Source organism: Crocuta crocuta, unplaced genomic scaffold, assembly GCF_008692635.1.
Source record: "Crocuta crocuta isolate KB4526 unplaced genomic scaffold, BGI_CrCroc_1.0 scaffold262, whole genome shotgun sequence".
NCBI lineage: Eukaryota > Metazoa > Chordata > Mammalia > Carnivora > Hyaenidae > Crocuta > Crocuta crocuta.
In genome coordinates this window covers 1,824,489-1,847,406 of record NW_027528869.1, presented here as the reverse complement: position 1 = coordinate 1,847,406, position 22,918 = coordinate 1,824,489, and the positions used below count along the sequence as shown (strand labels likewise).

Genomic DNA, 22,918 nt, shown 5'->3' with positions numbered 1-22,918 from the left:
TTTTGCTCCTCGAGAGATTTCAATCTTCTATAAAGCTTTTCAAGCTCTCAAAACACAACAGTAAAACCTTTCCAAACTGTGTGCAGCCAAGTAGGAGTCGCCCGCACTGGGCAAGTCCAGGGAGACCGAGGCCCTACGCTGACCGCCCACACCCGCGCCCGCTGAGGAGGGGCCACAGCGCGGGGAGCCGGGCTTCTGCCCGCACCCATCGGAGGGGAGGTCCCAGAGGGGACGGGGGGCCCCCCCGCCGGCACACAAAAATCAGGTGATGGGGGAGGCGCTTCGCGGGCCGCAGTCCTACTTCTGGAGCGCAGCGCGAGCGCCGGGAACCGAGCCGAGCGGGCAGGGCGCCTCCCCGCTGTCGCGTCCGCCCGACCCGCCCGCTGGGGACAGGTGGGTGGCGGGACCCCTACCGGGGTTCTCTGGGCGTGCGGGGAGCGGGTGCGGACGGGAAGGGCCCCGGGAGCGTGGAGGGCGGGCACGGGCGTGGCGGGAGGCGGGCGNGTCTTCGCGCGCGTGAAACTTCTCTGCTCCATTTAGCAGCTCCGCGCTCGCTGGCGTTTCCTTCCATCACATCTGAAAGGGGACTGAGTTCCTGCAGCCGCGGAGGTGAGTGTCGCCCATGTCAGACTCCGGGAAGGAAACTTGAGAGAGTCAGTCTTTCTTGCGCTCAAGTGGGGGGTGACTCACGTGTTATTCTCCGGCCGGAGGAGCGGCCGCTTTGAATGGGCCCCTGGAGCTTTGGGGGAGTAAAACGCAGGTGCAGATTGTAGTCCATATGAAGACGCGACAGCAGCGTCTCTCATCCCGAGGCTGCGGGTTCCTGCCCCTCTGGGCCAAGCTGGCTTTCCCACCTCCGGAAATACAGGAAAAACTTGCTCCTCGTGGTTCCCTTTCAAAGGCAAGAGGAACTTCAGCAAGTTTAATGATAATAAGATAACAATGTGGTGACAGCAGCAGCAAAGTGCCGAGGACACAGATTAAACTTCGTGATGGTATAGCCAGTCCCCCAGCCTGGAGGAGGAAGCCATGGGAAACTCTTATTTGGGGGTTAAGGCCTCAGGTATCATTGCTGTGGCCGGACTGGGGCGGTGGAGACACGGGGGTGTGTAAATCTCCCGCCTCCTGGTTTCCCTTGAAATAACCCCAAGGCCTCTTGGTAGGCTGGGCACTCTCTTCTTTTCTCTTTTGCCTTCTGCCGGTTTTCTCTCTGAGGGAATGCGGGAATGCCTAGTGGCTTGTAATCAAGATTGTTGTACAGGCAGATGGAAACTTCCCCGGGACCCTCAGGTTACAGCCCTTCAGCCATTTAGGACTAGAGTTCTCAGGGCGTTAGCTCGCCTGTGTGCAAAGCTACACACACCTTCTGCCTCCCCCAGCGGCTTCCTGTCCTGGGGGTTAGGGTAGTAATAGGGTTTGGGGTCCTGTGCTGTTTCCAGAGTAAGAGGACTATGTGCGTGGGCCATCTTTGGTCACTGTTTTAAAATGACAAATAGTCCAAATGTGAATATTTGTCTCTGTGGCGGACAAGTACAGTTTTTCTAAGGGTTTGTTTGAGAGCAGACTTTATTCATCGCTGAGGCTGGCAAGGGAGGTCAGCACTGGCCCCTGAGAACAGCCTTACCCCCCATCCCCCCAGATCCCCCCCCCCCCCCGACCCTCCACTCCTGCATATTCCTCCTGGCACCTGGGTTCTGAAGTCTAAGACTCCAGGGCTGCAATGGCCTCAACCCGTTCAGGAAATTCTAGAACTGATAACCAGCAAAAAGGCCACTGAATTATCTTTTCTCTTTATCTTGTGGTAGCGTTCTATTTGTTTTAGGAGGCGTAAAATTGCAGAGTCATGGCTCTGGGGATGTGTGCCCAGGTTTTTTGTGTGTTTCATAACATCGATGTTGCAAGGCCACCATAAATAAGAAGAGAACTTTGTCCTTTTTGGCCACGAGCCAGTAAAGCGAAGAGGATTAGTCCACAGTTGAGAGATAAAGACTCAACTGTAATAGATACAGTGGGGGTAGGCATGTGTTGGGTGAGGAGGGCAAGACAGAAAGATGAGATTGGGCAGAAAAAGGCCCCCAGAAAACCAGAGGAGTCTAGAATTCTTTGCCTTGATGGTGAATAGCCCATGAGCTGAACACTTGAGAAAACTGGATTCTAGCCAGTCTTGGTCCCTCTACTGTAAATTTGGGTCAGATTACTCACTCTACCTCTCCAGGCCTCAGTTTCCTTATACGTTGAAGGCAGAGACGAATATTACTTGCTCCGACCACCTTAGAGTTTTCTAGATCCAGTGAGGTAATGTGAAAGCTTTTCGAAAACTCTAAAATTTAATCTCCTCAGTGCTTAGGACAGTGCCGAAGTAGGAACTGATTTACCAAGTGCTTATAGATCACTTACTAGGCCCCAGTGCTTTTCTAAGCTCTTTATACTTTCTTTACTCATTCGATGTTCACAAGAATCCTGTGAGAAAGGAAGTATTACTAACCTCATTAACAGGTAAGGTAAGTAAGTCTCTGAGAAGTTAAATCCCAACAGAGGGTGGCAGAATGAAATTCACCTGACCCTAGCCTAGTTCCAGAGTCTCTGTGTGCTCAACACTCTGCTCTCTGTCCCTTTAGAGGCAGCCACCTCCACCTCAGGGGACTGAGCCCTACTCTCTAGCAAGAAGGATGGAGGTATCCTCTGCTGTGCCGACCACAGCACAGATGTGATGGACAGTGAAAGGAACAATACACTGTACAGATATGATTCATCATTGTAATACTTTCTTTTCTTTTTTTAATGTTTATTTATTTATATTAAGATAGAGAGCAGGGGAGGGACAGAGAGAAGCAGAGAGAGAGAATCCCAAGCAGGGCCCGCGCCGGCAGCGTAGCGCCCATGTGGGGCTTGATCCCAAGAGCCGTGAGATCATGACCTAATCCGAAATCAAGAGTCGGACGTTTAACGGCCCGAGGCACCCAGGCCGTAAAATTTTATTTTCCATAATTCATAGCCAACGTGCATGTTTTGTCTTTTCTTAGATGATTCATACTTCACTCCTAGAATACTCAAAACACCTAGCGTTTTACTCTTAATTAGGAGTACTGCTATACTGTTCTCCTCCCTCCTGACCCCCTTTTCTAGTAAAAAGCTTTCAGTAATTGCATTTTGACTATGGTGCCCAGCCGTGATGTAGGCTCAAGGCAAGTTATGAACAAATCAGCTTTGAAAAAAAGTCTGGCCCGGCATCATTTTATTCCATGCTATAAATCACTTCTCTGTTGCTTAATGTCTTACGTTCATTACTCCTTACCTGGCCCTCAGGTCTCTGAGAGGTGGTTTGTGGTGTGAAATCAGAGGCTTAGCATGGGCCCGCTTCCCCACACCACAGACCGGAGAAGTTCAGCCACATTCTTAGTGTGGTGAGGTGCACTTTCAATGTGTTGTTCACATTTAAAGAACAAGCCTCGCATTGCCCTTTCCCTCCAACTGCTGGCACCTTTGTGTGCTTTACCACCAGCTGTTCTGGAAGACTTCCACTTTTTCTCAAAAAAATTGTTTTTAATGTTTATTTATTTTTGAGAGAGACAGTGTGAGCAGGGGACGGGCAGGGAGAGAGGGAGACACAGAATCTGAAGCAGGCTCCAGGCTCTGAGCTGTCAGCACTGAGCCCGATGCGGGGCTCGAACCCATGAGCTGTGAGATCATGACCTGAGCCGAAGTCAGGCGCTTAACCAGCTGAGCCACCCAGGCGCCCCTCTCCTTTTTCAATATCAATGTTCACAAAAGGAAAACCATTCTCTGCGCTTTTATGCTACTGCCAAATAAATTTTATTTTGCAAACGTTCATAGAGACCTACAGAAACTGTTTTAGTTGTAAAATGATTGTTAAATAACAACAATTCCTACTTGATAAACTTTTCTTAATTTTTTTAAAAATTAACATTTCTGCTGTGTGTCTTCAGATCTCTGTCCAGAGGCTTAGGGATCCCCGATTAAGCTAATTACATGAACTCTGAAGGATAGTGCAGTTTATTCATGACTTCCTCCCCCACCCGCCCTCACTACTAGAACAAGAGCACATATGTTAAGTGGTACTAAAAGTGTATCTTGCACTGAGAGCTTATATAACATCGTGTGCTTTCAAGACTAACTGACTTGTGGAGGTGGATTAGTTTATCGTATGCATTTGGTTTTGCTTTTTAATCAGGGACGTACAGTTTCTGTTTGCTTAAATCCAAAAGTACATTGTCAGCCTACTCTGTAAAATAGTGGTTACTTGGGAAGTTTTGTTTTCTTTATCTGAAAAATGGGAGTGAGAGTACCTATCTGTAGCATCAGTGGAAGAGGAAACAAGGTAACAGACGTAAGGGCGAACCACAGAGCAGGCTTTCAATGTGAGTTGAATGAGAATTAAGCAGTTTGCAGTCTCTTTTTTTAAAAAAAAATTTTAATGTTTATTTTTGAGAGAGACATACAGAGAGCGAGCAGGGGAGGAGCAGAGAGAGAGAGGGAGAGAGAGAGAATCCCAAGCAGGCTCTAGGTTCTGCGCTGTCAGCACAGAGCCCCAAGCAGGGCTCAAACTCGTGAACCGCGAGATCATGACCTGAGCTGAAGTGGGACGCTTCACCGACTGAGCCACCCAGACGCCCCAGCAGTTTGCAGTCTCTTGGAGGAGACAGTACAGTGTAGTTAGTGTACAAGATATGAAGTCATAGACGTGGGTTTGTGTCCAACTTGGTTGCTTAACATCTTGGGTTCACATTTTCTTCGTCTGTAAAATGGATATAGTTATGAGGATTGTAATAGTATAGTTACAAAGATTAAATAATGCATATAGAGTGCATGGCAGAGTTGGACACGTAGTGAGCTCTTATAAAATTGAATGTATATGTATGTTTAGGTCACGCTAACAGCAATGCATGGACAACAATAGAACCTGTAGCATTGTATAGAAAGAGATATAGATTTATAGATTATTGGTAGGTGGATAGAAGGATCAGAATTAGGTAGGCGTCACTCTAATAAGGTTGCATGCAGGGGTTGAGTTTTAAAGGCAGGAGTGGACATTGTGTACAAGAGACGGCACTACATGCCGAGCATGGATATGAGAAAAGAGGAGTGTTTATGTGGAAGAGACAGAAGAAGCAGATAGCGAGGCTGATGATAGAAAGAGAAGACATGAAAAGGAACGGCTACCAGACGGGGTAGGGAATTTCAATCTGCAGCTTTACTTCATCCTACCCACTTTGACTTCAGTATCGCTGGTCTATCTTAGCTCCCCTTCTGAGTACATTCGCAATTATACTTCCAACTCCAGACAGATGGTTACATTCACTGGAATGTGAAGTAACCTGAAGAGTTCTATAGAGATGATCTGCCTGGGGCGCCTGGGTGGCTCAGTCGGTGGAACGTCCAGCTTTGGCTCAGGTCAGGATCTCACGATTCATGAGTTCGAGCCCCGCGTCGCGCTCCCTGCTGTCAGTGAGGATCCTCAGTCCTCCTCTTTCTCTGCCCCTCCCCACTTGTGTGTTCACTCTCTCTCAAAAATAAAATTAAAAAATTAAATTAAAAAGATAACCCTCCTTCCCTTATTCCTTCTATGAAAGTACCATCAATGCCAATTCCTTACTTTGCATGTGCCTACCTAGCATTTTGTTCCTAATATCCTGCTTCTTCTTCACTTGTGTTGGTATTGATGGGGACGATAATCGCGCTGATAATGATGATCATAATGATATAATAAACTTTGCTGAGGGTGTTTCATGGGCCAGGTGCTAGGCTAAGTATATTCCACGTGCTATCTCAATTAAATCCTGGCAACAAACCGGTAAGTTAGGAGCTGTTATAATTGCCGTCGTATAAATGAAGAAATTTAGTTTCAGAGAGGCTGAATCTCTGAACCAAAGTAAATACCAAATGGTGGGACTAGAATTTAAATCTTGTAGCCTGGGATAGTAAACACTATTGAAATGACAAAAAGCTATAAGCTGGGTTTCTAAAGCAGGACATATATTAGAATTTAGGCATTCCCGATCAAACATTAATAGTGCTACCATGTACATAATTTGATGTTTTGAATGAGATCAGTTCATGAACTCTGGTCTTTTGGGTCCAGCTTGTGGCTTATCTTGATGCAAAAATATGATTTTAATTTCTCTTTATAGCATTTTGCCCATTTATCTTTGCTTCTCATACCCCTGCATTTTCATTTTTGCTCCATGCTTGTTTGATATCTTCAAGCTTAATGTTACAGAACTAGAAAAAAAGGATACTTTTTATTTTGAAACTGAAAAAAGATTATTTCTTCTGTGAATAAATCCAAGATATTTTTTATGAACAATAATGCTGCAATGTAAGGACATCAAGTGACTGTCAAGTTTTTGGGGGTATTTATGTCTGCGGTGTAAAATCTTTTTAAGATTCCAGATCAAAATTGAAAAAATGGTTGACTTCACTGAACTAATGGAAAATGAAGTATTCATGGCCTTTGCTTCCTATACAACGATTATTCTTTCAAAAATGATGCTTATGAGTACAGCAACTGCATTCTTTAGATTCACAACAAAGGTAAGACCTTTGGGGGGCAATATTTTCCTTTAAGAGTTGAAATTTTGGAAAATCAGTTTTCTTTTTTTTTTTAATCTGTATATTTTTTTTAATAGTTTATTGTCAAATTAGTTTCCACATAACACTCAGTGCTCATCCCCACAAGTGTCCTCCTCCATGCCCATCCCCCCCTCCCCCCACATCCATCAGTCCTCAGTTTTTGTCAGCATTCAAGAGTCTCTCATGGTTTGCCTCTCTCCCTTTCCCCCACCATTTCCGCCCTTCTTCTCCCCCTTGTTCCTCCGTCAAGTTCCTCCTAATCCTCCTATACGTGCAAACATATGATATTTGTCCTTCTCTGCCTGACTTATTTCGCTCAGCATAACACCCTCAAGGTCCATCCATGTTGCTACACATGGCCAGATTTCATTGTTTCTCATTGCCATGTAGTATTCCATGGTATAGATAAACCACATCTTCTTGATCCATTCATCTGTTGATGGACACTTAGGCTCTTTCCATGTTTTAGCTATTGTGGAGAGTGCTGCTATGAACATTGGGGTACATGTGCTCCTATGCATCAGCATTTCTGTATCCCTTGGGTAAATTCCTAGCAGTGCTATTGCTGGGTCATAGGGGAGTTCTATTGTTAGTTTCCTGAGGAACCTCCACACTGTTTTCCAGAGGGGCTGTACCAGTTTACATTCCCACCAACAGTGTAGGAGGGTGCCCGTTTCTCCACATCCTCGCCAGCATCTAGAGTTCTCTGATTTGCTCATTTTAGCCACTCTGACTGGCGTGAGGTGGTATCTCAGTGTGGTTTTGATTTGTATTTCCCTGGAAAATCAGTTTTCTTGATTTTTTTTTTCTGGTAAACCCCAATGGCACATTGTTTGATGTTGCAAATGTATTATGCAATCATTGTTACAGATACATCTGATATATTTATAGAACAGGCACTTTCTCCTGGAAACTACTAAGTGGTTTCTTTCATTGTGGCTTTTACCTTTTGTCATGCTGCCTAGTATATGAGATTCTTGGAGTATCAAAGTTTTCAAGGAAACATTCTGAGATTTTGAAGTTAATTTTGCCCACTAGAGTTTAGAAAATAGTCATTTTCCAGACAGTTAACTGATGTTTTCAGTTCTGTGACAGGTGAAGAATATACTTTTGGGGACAGAATTAAGTTCTTCTGATTACCAATAGAGTCTTTTATGATTGGGACAAGGCATTTGAATTCTGTGTAGCTCCAACTTCTTAAATGGATGCTATTTCTGCCGGCATTATAAGAATGTGATTTTTTCCCTAAAGTGGAGAGTTGGGGAAAGTGGTAGGAAGATTCTGGAACGTATATCCTGTACTCAAGCAGAGTTTCTAACACAGTAAGGGGAGTAGAGCAAAGCTACCGTGACGAAGGTAAACCATTTTCGTTGATGTTGTCCCTCATCGGCCACTACTTCCTGGAAGTAGTGTGTGTCCCCAGTTTTGTCCTCCAGACACTTGCTTTGGTTGAGAACTCACAGTCATCCTTAATGTGTTTCCTTGTTACTGCCTTGAGGGATCACTCCTTCCCAGGACATTTGCATTTTAATGCCTGCAGACACAGACACGTTTACATCTCTAATAGGTCTCTAATAGGTCCGGGTGTTAGAGCAGCTACCAGGAAGGTGGCTGCCTACCACCAGCTCCACGGTGTCTTCTAGGAACATAGTAGCATGCAACAAAGCGGAAATGTTCCCTGTCTTGTAAGAAAAGGAGAAAGGAACTCAGATTTGTGGAGCGCCGGTGATATGTACCAGGCGCTGTGTGGTGCTCCTTATATGTGTAAGATCATAGGATCATTTTACATAATTGTGCATATTAGTACGTGAAATGAGGGTTAGTCTCCCCATTTTACAGATGAGGAGCTGAAGATCAGAGACGCTATGCACCAATAAAGGGTGATGCTGAGATTCTAATTCAGATTGCTTTAAAGTCAAATCTCATGCACTTTCCATTGTAATACATTTATTTACTTATCTGAAACATATTTATTGAACATCTAGTGTGTGTCAGACTGTATGACCTCAAGAGCTGATACTGTATCATGTCCTTTCTCACCAGTTCTCTGCAACATCTTAATCTGAAATAAATGCTTATGTCATATTAAGAAAAGTATGATAATATTTATGGATTTGTAAGCTTAAGTCAAGCTAATTTTGTAGTTCATGGTTTTCTTTACTATAAATAATTAAGCAGTGGAACATACTTAAATATTTCTTAAATGCATTTTTCAAGTTTCAAGGGATGGGGAAATCATATCAAAGAGCATAATCACTGCAGGAAGGAATAAATGAACATATGCCCTAGAATATGTACTTGGTATTTATAGGAAGGCAATTCAACTTCTTATATTTCACTATATTATTCAACCCAAAGTGTTAATTCAGCGAAAGCAAAGAGACACATAGCCTAACAAAGTACAAAATATATTTCCTGCCCCTCACTCTTTTACGCTTCTTGCCTGTTCTCTAGCATCCTTGGCTACGAAAGTTATGACTTTACTATGAGCCAATCAGTTGGAAATGTTAATACTCCTGAGAGCAATTGTATCAACGTCACTATGAAAAATGCCAGTTCGCCATAATAATAGCCCATGATGATTTAAAATTATGCTCTCTTCCCCCTTTTTGGTTCCTTTTTGCTATTTTTAAACATTGGTTTTTATTTCAGTTCGTATTTATGCTTTTTTTTAAGTTTTTTTTTTGACTGTTAATAAAAATGGAGATTTAAGTATAGACCCTTTCCTGTGCTTGAGCTCCAAATTTTCTTTCCTAAGAGCCAATCTGGAGGCCTGTCTTTTTTCTGTTAAAATGCAAATAACTTATCAGGTAGAATACTCCCCTGTTACTTGGTATTTGAACAAAGTTTCTTTTCTTGGTATTTGGAATAGGCTTTTGCCAACCCAGAAGACTGTGCAAACTTTGGCAAAGGAGAAAATGCCAAGAAATATTTACGAACAGATGACAAAGTGGAACGTGTGCGAAGGTAAACTATTTTATCAAAGAATTTTGGTCAAGGTCAGTGAGATGTTGGGGGTCATAAGACAGGGGAAAGCCAGTCATCTTATACAGTCCATGTAATACTTATGGAAAACTAGAAGTTTTAGAAGTCTCCAACTCTCCCTGCAATTGTACACATTGCGAATTTCCTACTCTGTTGGGGTTAATGACTTTTTTCTGTGTAGGGAGTTTTCAGAAGTAGTTACAGGTAGGAGGTAAAATGAGGATGGNTGATCCATTCATCTGTTGATGGACACTTAGGCTCTTTCCATGTTTTAGCTATTGTGGAGAGTGCTGCTATGGGGGATGGTAGATTCTTACGGCTTTGCCATCTTTCTCTGGAGTTGAGAGTGTCAGCTTGTGTGAAAGGGTGAAGATAACTTTTGCATAAGACTCAAAATGTGGGTGGATGATTCAGTCGGTTAAGTGTCCGACTCAATTTTGGCTCAGGTCACGATTTCATGGTTCCTGGGATTGAGCCCATGTGCTCTGCGCTGACAGCATGGAGCCTGCTTGGGATTCTTTCTCTCTCTCTCTCTCTCTCTCTCTCTCTTTCTGCCCCTCCTTCTCTTATGCACACTCACTCGCTCTCTCTCAAAATAAATAAGTAAAAATTGAAAAACACAAGACTCAAAATGTGAACGTGGGAAATCTTGCCCTTCTTTCTTGCTCTCCTTTGTAGGTATCATGCTTAATGTGCTGACAATTCAATAAACAATGAAAAGCAATAAGCCAAGATACAATTCACACAGCTTCCTTATAATTAATATACTTTTCAAAAAGCCACATTGAATTCTAGTTCTAAAGGTTTATTTCTTAATCCTTGCCTTAAAGTCATATAAATTGCAAACTTTTTTCACCTTTACTGAGCTGTAATTGGCAGAATTATAAGACACTTAAAGTGCACAGCATCATGATTTGATTGATATACGTTGGGAAAGGTTTATCTCCACCGAGTTCGTTAACACATCCATCACCTCCACATTTACCATCCTTTGTTTTTTATGAGAGCATTTTAGTTCTAATCTCTTAGCAAATTTCAATTATACAGTAGAGTGTTATTAACTGTAGTCACCATGTTATGCTTTAGATCCACAGATCTTCTTCATCTTATATATGAAATTTTGTACCCTTTTACCAACTTGCCCTTAGTTTCCCCCAGCACCTGGCAACCACTTTTCTACTCTCTGCTTCTATGAGTTTGACTTCTTTTTCCTGTCTTTTATCTTCCTGGTATAAGTGATACCATACAACATTTGTCTTTCTCTGTCTGCTTTATTTTACTTAGCGTAGTGTCTTTCAGGTTCATCCATGTTGCTGCACATAACAGGATTTACTTCTTTTTTAAGGTTGAATAATCTTCCATTGCATGTATATGCACATTTTCTTTATCCCTTCATCTGGCGAGGGACACTTTGGGTATTTCTGTATCTTGGCTGTTGTGGATGCTGCAATGAACATGGGAGTGCAGATATCTCTTTGGAATAGTAGTTTCTTTCTTTCTTTTTCTTTTTCTTTTTTTTTTGATATATGTCCAGAAGTGGAATTGCTGGATCATCTGGCTAGAACCTCCATACTGTTTTCCATAGTGGCTGCACCAGTTTGTGTCCCCCCCCAACAGTGTTCCCTTTTTTCCACATCCTCGCCAACATTTGTTATCTCTTGTCTTTTTGATAATAGCCATCCTAACACAGGTTCGGTTGATCAAAACCATTGCTAGCCAATGGTTTTTGGATGTCTTCTTTGGACCAAAATGACCATTCAGGTCCTTGCTCATTTATTAATTGGATTATTATTATTATTGCTATGGAGTTGTGCAAGTTCCTTGTATATTTGGGATATTAACCACCTATCAGATATGTGGGCTGCAAATATTTTCTCCTCTTCCATAGATTGTCTTCTGTTTTGATGATGGCTTCCTTTGCAGAGCAGCAGCTCTTTGCTTTGATATAGACCCAGGTGTTTCTTTTTGCTTTTGTTGTCTTTGCTTCTGATGTCAACGCCAAAAAAAATTGTTGCCAAAATCAATGTCAAGGAGCTTACCTTCTACGTTTTCTTCCAGGAGTTTTATGGTTTTAGGTATTACATTCAAGTCTTCAATCTATTTTGAGTTGACTTTTGCATATAATATAAAATGGGGTCTTGTTTCTTTCTTTTGCATGTGGGTATCCAGTTTTCCTAACACAGTGTATTGAAGAGACTAGACTTCTTATTGTATATTATTGGCTCTTTTGTCAAAAATTAATTGACTACAAATGCATGGGTTTATTTCTGGGTTTTCAAGAAAATTAGCTCTAGGAAATTAATTGACTGCTAATGACTCCATTGATCTAACATGTCTGTTTTATGCCAGTACCATACTGCTTTGATGATTATAGTTTTGTAATATAGTTTGAAATCAGGATGTTATGCCTCTAGTCCTATTCTTCTTTCTTAAAACTGCTTTGGATTATTCAGATCTTTTTTATTTATTTATTTATTTTAATTTTATTTTTTACAAATAGTTTATTGTCAAGTTGGTTTCCATATAACACCCAGTGCTCATCCCCACAAGTGCCCCCTCCATGCCCATCTCCCCCCTCCCCCCTCTACATCCATCAGTCCTCAGTTTGTTCTCAGCATTCAAGAGTCTCTCATGGTTTGCCTCTCAGATCTTTGTGGTTGCATACAAACTTTAGGATTGTTTTTCTATTTCTCTAAAAATATGCCATTGGGATTTTGAGAGGGAGTGAACTGAATCTGTAGGTCGCTTGGAGGAGTATGGGCATTCTAACAATACCAGTTCCTCCAACCTAGGAGCACAGAAGGTTTTCCATTACTTTGTGTTTACTTCAGTTTTTTTCATCCGTGTCTTATAGTTTCCAATTATAGATCTTCCACTTCCTTGCTTAAATTTATTCTTAAATATTTTATTCTTTTTAGTGCAATTGTAAATTGAATTGTTTTTCTAATTATTCTTTCTGATAGTTCATTGTTAATGTATAAAAATGCAGCCGATGTCTGTGTATTGATTTTGTATCCTACAGCTTTACTGAATTCATGTATTAGTTTTTATAGTTGTTTAGCAGAATTAGGGTTTCTGGTATGATATCATTTGTCTCTGCATTTGTCTCTGCAAATAGAGACAATTTTACTTCTTTCTTTCCAATTTGGATTTTTATTTGCTGTTCTTGATTAATTACTCTGGCTAGCATTTCCACAGTATGCTGAATAAAAGTGGTGAGAGTGAGCATCCTTATCTTCTTCCTGATCTTAGAGGATATCTTTCAGCTTTTCATGATGTATAATGTTAGCCATGGGATTGTCATATGTGGCCTTCATTATGTTGAAGTACGTTCCCTCTATGTGCTATTTGTTCCAAGTCTCTACATGAAGGAATTTTGATTTTGTCAAATGCTTTTTCTGTGTCTCTTGAGATGACAATATGATTTTTATCCCTTTTTTTGTTAATGTGGTGTTGATGTATGGATGTTGAACCATCCTTGCATCTCTGGATTAAATCTCATTTGATAATGGTCATTATTTTTTAAATCCTTTTAATTAAACTGTTGAATTTGGTTTGCTAATATTTTGTTGAGAGTGTTCCTATTTATGTTTATCAAATATTGACCTGTAATTTTCTTTTCTTGTAGTGTCCTTATCTGGCTTTGGCGTCAGGGTAATGCTGGCCTTGTAAAATGGGTTTAGAAGTGTTATGTTCTCTTCTACTGTTTCGGAAGAGTTTGAGAAGAGTTGCTATTAATTCTTCTTTAACTGATCGGTAGAATTAAGCAGTGAAGTCATCTGGCCCTGGATTTCTTCGTTGGGAGGTTTTGATGACTGATTTAGTCTCATTACTAGTAACTGGTCTGATCAGATTTTCTATTTCTTCATGATTCAGTCTTGGTATATCGTATGCTTCTAGAATTTGTCCCTTTCTTCCAGGGTGTCTAATTTGTTGGTGTCTGATTGTTCATACTAGTCTCCTTTGTATTTCTCTGGTATCAGTTGGAATGTCTCCACTCTCAATTCCGTATTTTTTTTTAATGTTTTATTTATTTCTGAGAGAGAGAGAGAGAGAGAGAGACAGCGTGAGCAGGGGAGGGGCAGAGAGAGAGGGAGACACAGAATCTGAAGCAGGCTCCAGGCTCTGAGCTGTCTGAGCTGCACAGAACCCGATGCGGGGCTCGAACCCACAAACCGTGAGATCATGACCTGAGCTGAAGTCAGACGCTTAACTGACTGAGCTACCCAGGTGCCCCTCAATTCCGTATTTTATTTGTTTGCATCCTTCCTCATTTTTTAATGTTAAATCTAAAGGCTTATCTATTTTACCTTTTTAAAAATCAGTTCTGCATTTCATTGGCTTTTTCTATTGTCTTTTTAACCTACATTTCATTTATTTCCACTACCATCTTTATTATTTCCTTCTTCTAACTTTGGGGTTACTTATTTTTCTTGTTTCTTAAGGTGTAAAGTTAGGTTGTTTATTTGATATCTTTCCTTTTCTTAGTGTAGGTATTTATGACTACAAACTTCCTAGAAATGCTTTTGTTGTACCCATAAGTTTTGGTATTTTCTGTTTCATCTTCATTTTCTCAAGATCATATGTTTTGCCCTAACATATGATCTGTCTTGGAGAATATTCTGTATATATTTGAGAAGAATGTATATTCTGTTGCAGTTGAGTGCCACGTTTTTTAAACGTCTTTTATGGTGACCTGAGCTAATGTATAAAGTTCAAGTCCAATGTTTTCTTACTGATTTTCTGTCTGGATAATCTGTCCATTATTATTTTTTAAATTTCATTGTGGGGGGGTATAGAGAGTGGGTGAGAGAGGATCCCAAGCTGATATAAATGATCCTGACACAGAGCTCAAATCCAAACTGTGAGATCATGATCTGAGCCAAAAATCAAGAGTCCAGATGTTTAATCGACTGAGCCACTCAGGTGCCGCTTGATGATCTATCCATTGTTGAAAGTGGAGTATTAAAACCCTTTACTACTATTATTATTATATTGTCATTTCTCCCTTTAAGTCTTTAATATTTGCTTTATATATTTAGGGGGTCCTATGATAGGTGTATAAATATTTACTAATGTTATATCCTCTGGATGAATTGACCTCCTTCATCATTATATAATGGCTTTGTCTCTTGTTATAGTCTTTAGCTTGAAGCCTGCTTTGTGTAATATAAGCATAGCTTTTCCTGCTTTCTTTTGTGTTCTATATCCATGGAATATCTTATTCCATCCCTTCACTTTCAGTCTACATGTCCTTAATGCAGAAGTAAGTCTAATATAGACAGCATATAGTTGGATCTTGTTTTTTTATCCATTTATTCTGTGTCTTTTGTTATAGTTATTTTTGTTACTTTCATCTTTCAGTCTTTATACTAGAATTATATGTAATTTACCCACCATCATTACATTAGTTTTTGAATTTAACTATATTTGATTTTACTGATGACTTTTTTACTTTCATATGTTTTCTTCTTACTAATTACTGTCTTGTTTCAGCTTAAAGAACACCTTTTAACATTTCTAGCTGCTTTACTGGTGATGAACACTTTCAGCTTTTTTTGGAAAACTATCTCTCCTTCGATTCTGAAGGACAACTTTGTCTGGTAGAGGATTCCTACTGACAGGTTTTTGTTTTGTTTTTGTTTTTGTTTTTGTTTTAAGACCTTAGAACATATCATTCCACTCCCTTCTACCTTGTAGTTTTTGGTAAAAAGTATTCTGATAGTCTTATAGGGTTTCTTTGTATAAAACAAGCTGCTTTTCTCCTGCTGCTTTTAAGATTCTCTCCTGTCTTTACCTTTTGATAATTTAATTATAATGTGTCTACTTGTGAGTCTCTTTGGATTCATATTTTTTGGTACTTTCTGAGGTTCCTGCATCTGGATGTCTCTTTCTTTCACCAGGTTAGGGGAGATGTTAGCCATTATTATTATTATTTTTTTTGGCTTAGCTTTCTGCCTCCTTTTCACCCTCTTCCACTTCTGGAACTTCCATAATAAACAAATAAATATGAATCTTTTTGATGATGTTCCATAAACTATATTTACTCCTTTTCATTATTTTTTTTGTGTCTACAATTGGCTGAATTCCACTGCTATGTCTTCAAGTTTACTGATTCTTTCTTCTACTTGATCTAGTCTGTTGTTGAACCACTCTATTGAATTTTTAAATTCAGTTATTGTATTCTTCTGCTTTGTGATTTCTTTTGGGCACTTCTTAATATTTTCTATTTCTGTTGTAATCTCGCTTTGTTCATGCATTTCCCTCCTGAATGTAGGAGCATATTATGACCATTATTTTGAACTCTCTATTAAGTAAATGTACTTATTTCTGTTTTGTTAAGATCTGTTCCTGTAGATTTATCCTGTTCTTTGGTTTGAATCACATTCCTCTGGGTTTTTTTGTTTTCCTTGGCACTCTATTGGTTTCTGTCCATTAGAAAACGACCACTCCTCCCAGTCTTGACAGAATGGTCTCATATAGGAAATGAACCTTGTCAATTATCCTGGCCTGAGCCCTGGTTGTCTCTCAGACCTTGTGATCGTCTAAGCTGTCATCTTTGTTTTTACTGGCTCCCAGTAGTGCAGGGTGTGCCAAGGTTTGTCAAGTGTTCCAAAGGGAGGATCACAGTCAACATTTAAATGTAGGCTAATCGGAAGCTGGACGTTTGGGTACAGCTGCGAAAGTATGTAGTTATGCTCCATCTAGAGAGATACTGGGATTTGGGCACTTGTGTCAACTCCCTCTCTTCTGGGCTGTGTATAGCCATGTGGACAGATAGTCGTAGTGACTGCTTGAGCTTGTGGAGAACTGATTCTTTGTTTGCTATATTTTGTGGGACCCTTAACTGTTAGTGCTGATCAGGGTCAGGTGATCCAGGGACCCGTCCCTAGGGCTGCAGCCATAAAGGTTGGAATGCATACATGTGTATAAGCTCCTTCCAGGGAGATACTGGTGACCGGGATCAAGGTAAAAAGAAAAGGCCAGGGAGGTGTCTACCGGCTTCTCTGGTTTCTACAAAGGATCAAAGTCTGACCCTAGATACAAGCATGCTGATACTTACTTAGGTAGTAGATTTCAAAGTATATAGTTGCATACCTTTAAGGAAAAGACTGGGAGAGGGACAATTTTGCCTGCTCCCTCTGTGCAGACACACAAGTCTTGTACAGCCCTTAACAACTTCTCTTTTATTTGCTGCAAGTCTTGTGGGTCATTGGGATGCACTCTTCATTGATTTTCAGAGCTAGATATCTCAGGGGTCCTGTCCTTGGGTGGCAGTCTTAAATGTTTGGGCACAAATGTGAAGTCTAAACCCACTGCTCCTCAGGAAGAAGCTTGGAGTTGGAAGTTCCCTCTCAGTTGTGTGACACTAAACTAGGGGATAGGGTTTATGGCAAGATTGTGTCTCAGCCTTAAATATGGATATTGCTCAATGTCTCGGAGTCACGTAGCTTGTTTCTGGATTTCTTTCAGAGGTAATTACTTTGTGTGGGACTCTACATTTGATGTGGCTGTGGAAGGGAGTGAGTCCAAGAGCCTCCTGTGTCACCATCTTGGCTGTCCCTCCCCCACAGAATTTTTGTTGTTGTTGGGATTCCATTAGCATTCTATTAATTACCTTTTCCTAACATTGAAACATCAGAGTTATATGTAAATTTCTCATTTAGTATATTCTTTTCTTTTTTCTTTTTAATGTTTATTTATTTTTGAGGGGGCGGGGAGAATGAACAGGGGAGGGGCAGAGAAAGAGAGAGACATGGAATCTGAAGCAGGCTCCAGGCTCTGAGCTGTCAGCACAGACCTGACACGGGGCTCAAACTCACAAACCATGAAATCATGACCTGAGCTGAAGTCGGATGCTTAACTGACTAAGCCACCCAGGTGCCCCACATTTAGTATTTTCTAATGCTCATCCACACGTTGTGCAATGCTAGGCACATTTCAAGGAATAAGTAAAATTAGATGAAATTAAAGAAACAGTGAAGTGTTTTCATAGCCATACTTAAGCATACAGATATTTAAGTTTTGTGGTGAATAGTTAAGATAGAAGACACCATGGGTATATTTGATGGCACTTTTCAATTTGGTGACTATGAATAGTGAAATGGATACTGAAATAAGAAAAATTTACTTCTGTAATTCAGGTATGTATCAGCTGGAGTCTGTAGTCCCTTTAGGATCTAGATTATATTTGAATTGTCACTGTTTTGATCCCCCCTGAAAGTCCAAAAGCTCTCCCACGATTTCTGCAGAATCCCTGTCAGTCTGGTTCCTACATTTGTGCGTGTTTCCATTGGCTATGTTTGTGAGGCTAGTGTAAAGTTGTTTTTCCTCAACTTTCAAAACACCGACTTAAGACATGTGTATAAAATAGACTGGGCTAAATTGAGTCACATTATGGCAATGCAAACATTTCAAGCTGTAGGTGAGACAGAGTTCTGACAGTGTCCTTCAGCGGCCTCTCCCTAGGAAGTTGCACTGTACCTTCCTTACCTCAGATAGTGTGCAGCATTATATCATTTTGCAGGCTCTTTTTTTTTGCCCCATGCACTCCCTTGCTTTATCAGTACTGAAATTAAGTTCACATTTTTGCTTATGCAAAAAGTCAATCCCAAGTTATCTATTAAACAGGAAGGTTTTTGGGGCACCTGGATGGTTCAGTCAGTTAAGCGTCTGGCTTCAGCTCAGGTCATGATCTCACGGTTCGTGGGTTCAAGCCTTGCGTCGGGCTCTGTGCTGACAGCTCAGAGCCTGGAGCCTGTTTCAGATTCTGTATCTCCCTCTCTCTCTGACTCTGCCCTGCTCATGCTGTCTCTGTCTCTCTCAGAAATAAATAAAAACATTTAAAAAATTAAAAAAACAGAAATGTTTTTCTTCTAAGAAGTCTGTGCTAGATAACTTGAATAAAATTTAGCTTCTGCTTCACTTAGTTATGTATCTGTTAAATTAGCAGTCCTGCTGAATAAATCAGCCAGGCTTAGAAATGGTCTGTGCCAAGAATGTGGATCTAAAATAGTTTCAGGAGAAAGAATCAATGTGAAAATTTCAAACTGTATTAGGAAATTATAAATGTTATGGTGAAAAAGAATCAACATTAGAAAAAGTGAGTAAAGCTTTGTGGAGTTACCAAAACCACCAAAAAGACATTAAGCAGTTTAAAACTTTGTCTTTACCATTTGTACCTCCCTTCTGGAGAAGGTAATCACATCCGTGATGCTAATCACGACCCTGTGCCCAGGACTTGAAAGCGATAACAATTAGGCTCTCAATAGCATTAGTAAGTTCGAAGAGAAGATCCAAGTGTCGTGTGTGAAAGCTTAACAAAAGATATTTTATTATGAGATTTTAGATTCTTCCGCACTCTTCCTTCCCATTCCCACCCCCATGCCCATTGTACTTCCAGAGGAGAAAGCCATTATTGAAGCTGATCTTCTAGTCAAGCTGTGAATAACCATTGACCCTCATTCTGAAAGGAGTCAGTGTCCATAGAGATGCAGCAACTGTGGGCACAGCGCCCCCTGGTGATGGACACTGGGTCTTCAGTGTGGCGACAGAGGAAAGAGTCTCCAAGAGAGACAGTGTCCCGTTTCCTGTTGTAATTTTTGAGACCTTATCGACCGCACCAAAAGGTTTCTAGTAACAATTCACCGTTGGGGATACTTTTCAGATAAAGAGTTTCCAGAATCTCCCCATTTCATTTTTAACCTAGACTTTTTTTTTTTTATTACTTCCACACGGAAAAGCTATTTCTTAGCATAAGATACCAATGGCAGGGACTGAATGGGGCTACAAATGAGGTGAAATGAAGTATGCTTTCAGTATGCAATACTGAGAAAATTCATACATACGCCATGGGGGAGAAATAAATAAAAACATAAAGTAATATGTGTTGGAAATGTTAAGATAAATAGCTTAAAGTAAGTTACTTGCATTTTGAGCAGACAGAACTCAGTGATGATTAGAAAACATTTTACATATGTATTTATTTAATCTTATCTCACCATGTTCTGGAAAGAATGTGAGACCATATATACATTAAATACAACAAGATAAAAGGAAAGTTGCAAGGTAGTCAGGGCTGCTGGAGAAATAAAGGGAACCATTCAAAAGGAAGATAAGGAAGGTTTGGGTTTGGTATATAGGGAAAGGAGAGACTTTTAGAATATACTACTTTCAAAGGCAGAGACTACCCTTTCCCTGAGAGTGCTTAATCGAGTCTAGGTGATACTCCCTGGGGATTCTGCTAAGGGACTGATGCATAGGTTAGGAGTTGAACTAGATGGCTTCTCTTCTCACTGGCCCCAGTGCATGAACAAAGCATTCATTGAGAGATTATTGTGTGTGTATCCTGTCACTTCTTCTATTGGGGTACTATAAAAGAGCTTTAAGACTAATATTCCTGAAAATGTAATGTGTCTTTGTTATTATGTTGAGATACACTAAGAATAGAAACAAAAATAATGACATTTTAAATAAACACCGGTTGGTTAAAGTGCAAGGCAATTTAAACAAAAATAAAATATATATGAATTTTTAAAGATCCATTCACATTATACTTAGTTTTAGAAGAAATGGAAAAATGCTATATATGTCTACTGATTTTGAAGCTAATGTTATACTATTTCCCACAGAGCTCACCTGAATGACCTTGAAAATATTGTGCCATTTCTTGGTATTGGCCTTCTGTATTCCTTGAGTGGTCCAGATCTTTCTACGGCCATCCTGCACTTCAGACTCTTTGTGGGAGCACGGATCTACCACACAATCGCATATTTGACACCCCTTCCCCAGCCAAATCGTGCTTTGGCTTTCTTTCTTGGATATGGAGTTACTTTTTCAATGGCTTACAGGTTGTTGAAGAGTAGATTGTACCTGTAAGGAGAATCCTACGACTCATCATTCAGTTAATTTCTAAGAATTCTGTACTTCTAGTTTATAATGATACTTTTTTTTCTTAGATTTTAAGTGGGAAGGGAGCAGAGAAACTAAGATGTGGCAAACAGTCTGAATATTAACATCACAAATATCTTTGAATCTTATACTTTTACTGAAATTTTAACATAATTTTTAAGCCTTTTGATTTCTTCTTTAAGTGCCTTGTTATAAATTCAGATTTTAACTTGTAGCATTCATTCAACATTTAATATTTTAAATCTGTTAAAAGGGTGAGTGCATGCATGACACACCTGTATTGCAATATTGCTGAAACAGGCATAGGAAATAAAGAATTTGAAGAATAGTTTCATTTGGTTTAATTTTTCCCCATCTTATATTTCCAAAAGGCCTTAACCTACAAGAGAGTGGAAAAGTAGCCCCATGCTCCTTTATGTATCTTTCACCTAGGTTTACCAACTGTTGACATTTTTCTTATTTGTTTTCACTCTGTCACTCAGTATTTTTCTGAATAATTTCAAAGTAAGTTGCAGAAATCATGATACTTCACTTCTAAATACTTCAACATGTATCTCCTATGATTAAGACAGTCCCCAAATAAGTGCAATATCATGAGCACACACAAGAAATTTAACATTAATATAATAATATTATATATAATTAATATCTAAATGTCCTTGATCTTCCTAATAATGTCTTTCAAAACTGCTATAATTTGGATCCAGGGACCAAACAAGGACAACACAAGCATTTTGTTATTATTTCTGTTTAATTTTCAATAAAATTGAAGATGGGGCGCCTCGGTGGCTCAGTCGGTTAAGCGTCCAACTTCAGCTCAGGTCATGATCTCACGGTTCATGGGTTCGAGCCCTGCATCAGGCTCTGTGCTGACAGCCAGCTCAGAGCCTGGAGCCTGCTTCAGATTCTGTGTCTCCCTCTCTCTCTGACCATCCCCTGCTCATGCTGTCTCTCTGTCTCAGAAATAAATAAAACATTAAAATTGTTTTTTAAATTGAAGAATTCTTTCATTTTCTTTCTTTTTTTTGTCTTTAATAACATTGACATTTTTTGGAGGAGTATGTGCTGTTTTACAGAATGAACCTTATTCTGGCTTTATTTTGTCTATTGTTTTCTGATTCTTAGATTCAGATTAAGTGTTATGGGTAGATGCTGTGTCTTTCACGTTACAACGTATCAATAGGCATATGATGTCAGCCTGTCCTGTGACGGGTGTTGTTAAATTTGATCAACGTAATAAGGTTGTGTCAACCATATTTGTCCACTGTAAAGATATCTTTTTATTTTTGTAATCATACGTGGAGATAAATTGACACTGTAAATCCTATTTTCCTATAAATTTTCACCCAATGGGTTTAACGTTCTAATAACGCTCAGTTTGGTTTCCACATAAAAAATATATAAATATACAAATATACAAACACTTATATAAATCGACTAGGATTTAGACTATTAAATGGAATTATGTGTACTTAAACCCTTACAATAAAGGATGAACCTCTAAGATATCAATATTGCACTTGCCACTAAATTTATATTAATTATTAGTTTTGCTATCTTGATTAATCTCAATTTTAAATACATATTTCTTAAAAAATGCTTTTAGTAGCTCTCATAATTGTTCATTTAGGTTTACCACACAAGAGAAAATCATTGTGTAATATTTTAGGTCTCATAATTTGAGCAACTCTTAATTAAGTACATAAAGAGAAACTGTTGGCCTATGGAGAATTCTGTACAAGTCTCTCTTTACTTTTTTTTCTATTTAAAAGCAGCTTGTGCATAGCATGGGTCTTGGCTTCAGAAAAGCTTGTGGTGTAATTAATGGAAAAGTCCATGAGCTTAGAAGTGAAAAGCCCAAAGTTCAAGGATTGGATCTACCTGCGTAAACACACACACACACACACACACACACACACACACACACACATATGCACCTACACACCCTGTTCCTTAGATTTGGATAACCTATTTACCCTGTCTGAGCTGCATTTCCCTTAAACTTCTTGTGAGATATTTTAAAGGTCCAATGATCTGTGTGTGTGAAGCATATAAAACAAGTACTTTCTAAACAATAAAGTGTTGTCCATGTGAAAAATTATTTGAATAATCTCTCAGGCATAATGATTCAGTTAGTTGAGGTTTTCCTAGCTTCATGTGAGATTTTTAACCACTCTTCTCTTTGTTTTCTTAAAACCTCAAGTTCCACAGTAATGCTTCTCAGAGTAGTAGCTGAGTAGACTGTGGTTATCATAATGGTTATCAATTCAGTTACTAATATTTGATACCCATCACTAGACAACTGTCAGGACAAAAAAAAATGGCATTTAAGTTTTATATACTCAGAGGTATAGGGACTACGTGTATGAAAAAATGAAAACACCCAGAGATAATCTACTTCATTGAATTCTCAAGTTTGAACAATAGTTGT

The 22,918-nt window shown here is 39.7% G+C and overlaps 1 protein-coding gene across 2 annotated transcripts; it reads left to right on the top strand.

Annotated features, from left to right (window-relative positions):
- The first annotated feature begins 60 nt into the window (after positions 1 to 60).
- On the top strand, positions 61 to 21,481 carry MGST1 (microsomal glutathione S-transferase 1). Of its 2 annotated transcripts, none has more exons than XM_077756420.1 (5): positions 61 to 393; positions 544 to 609; positions 6,405 to 6,552; positions 9,464 to 9,558; positions 20,208 to 21,481. In XM_077756420.1, the coding sequence occupies exons 3-5, from the start codon at positions 6,427 to 6,429 to the stop codon at positions 20,452 to 20,454; spliced, it is 468 nt and encodes a 155-aa protein (XP_077612546.1). In that variant the 5' UTR covers positions 61 to 393; positions 544 to 609; positions 6,405 to 6,426; the 3' UTR covers positions 20,455 to 21,481. The 2 variants fall into 2 exon arrangements, with proteins under 2 accessions (XP_077612546.1, XP_077612545.1); XM_077756419.1 differs by having other exon boundaries at positions 541 to 609.
- The last annotated feature ends 1,437 nt before the right edge of the window (positions 21,482 to 22,918 follow it).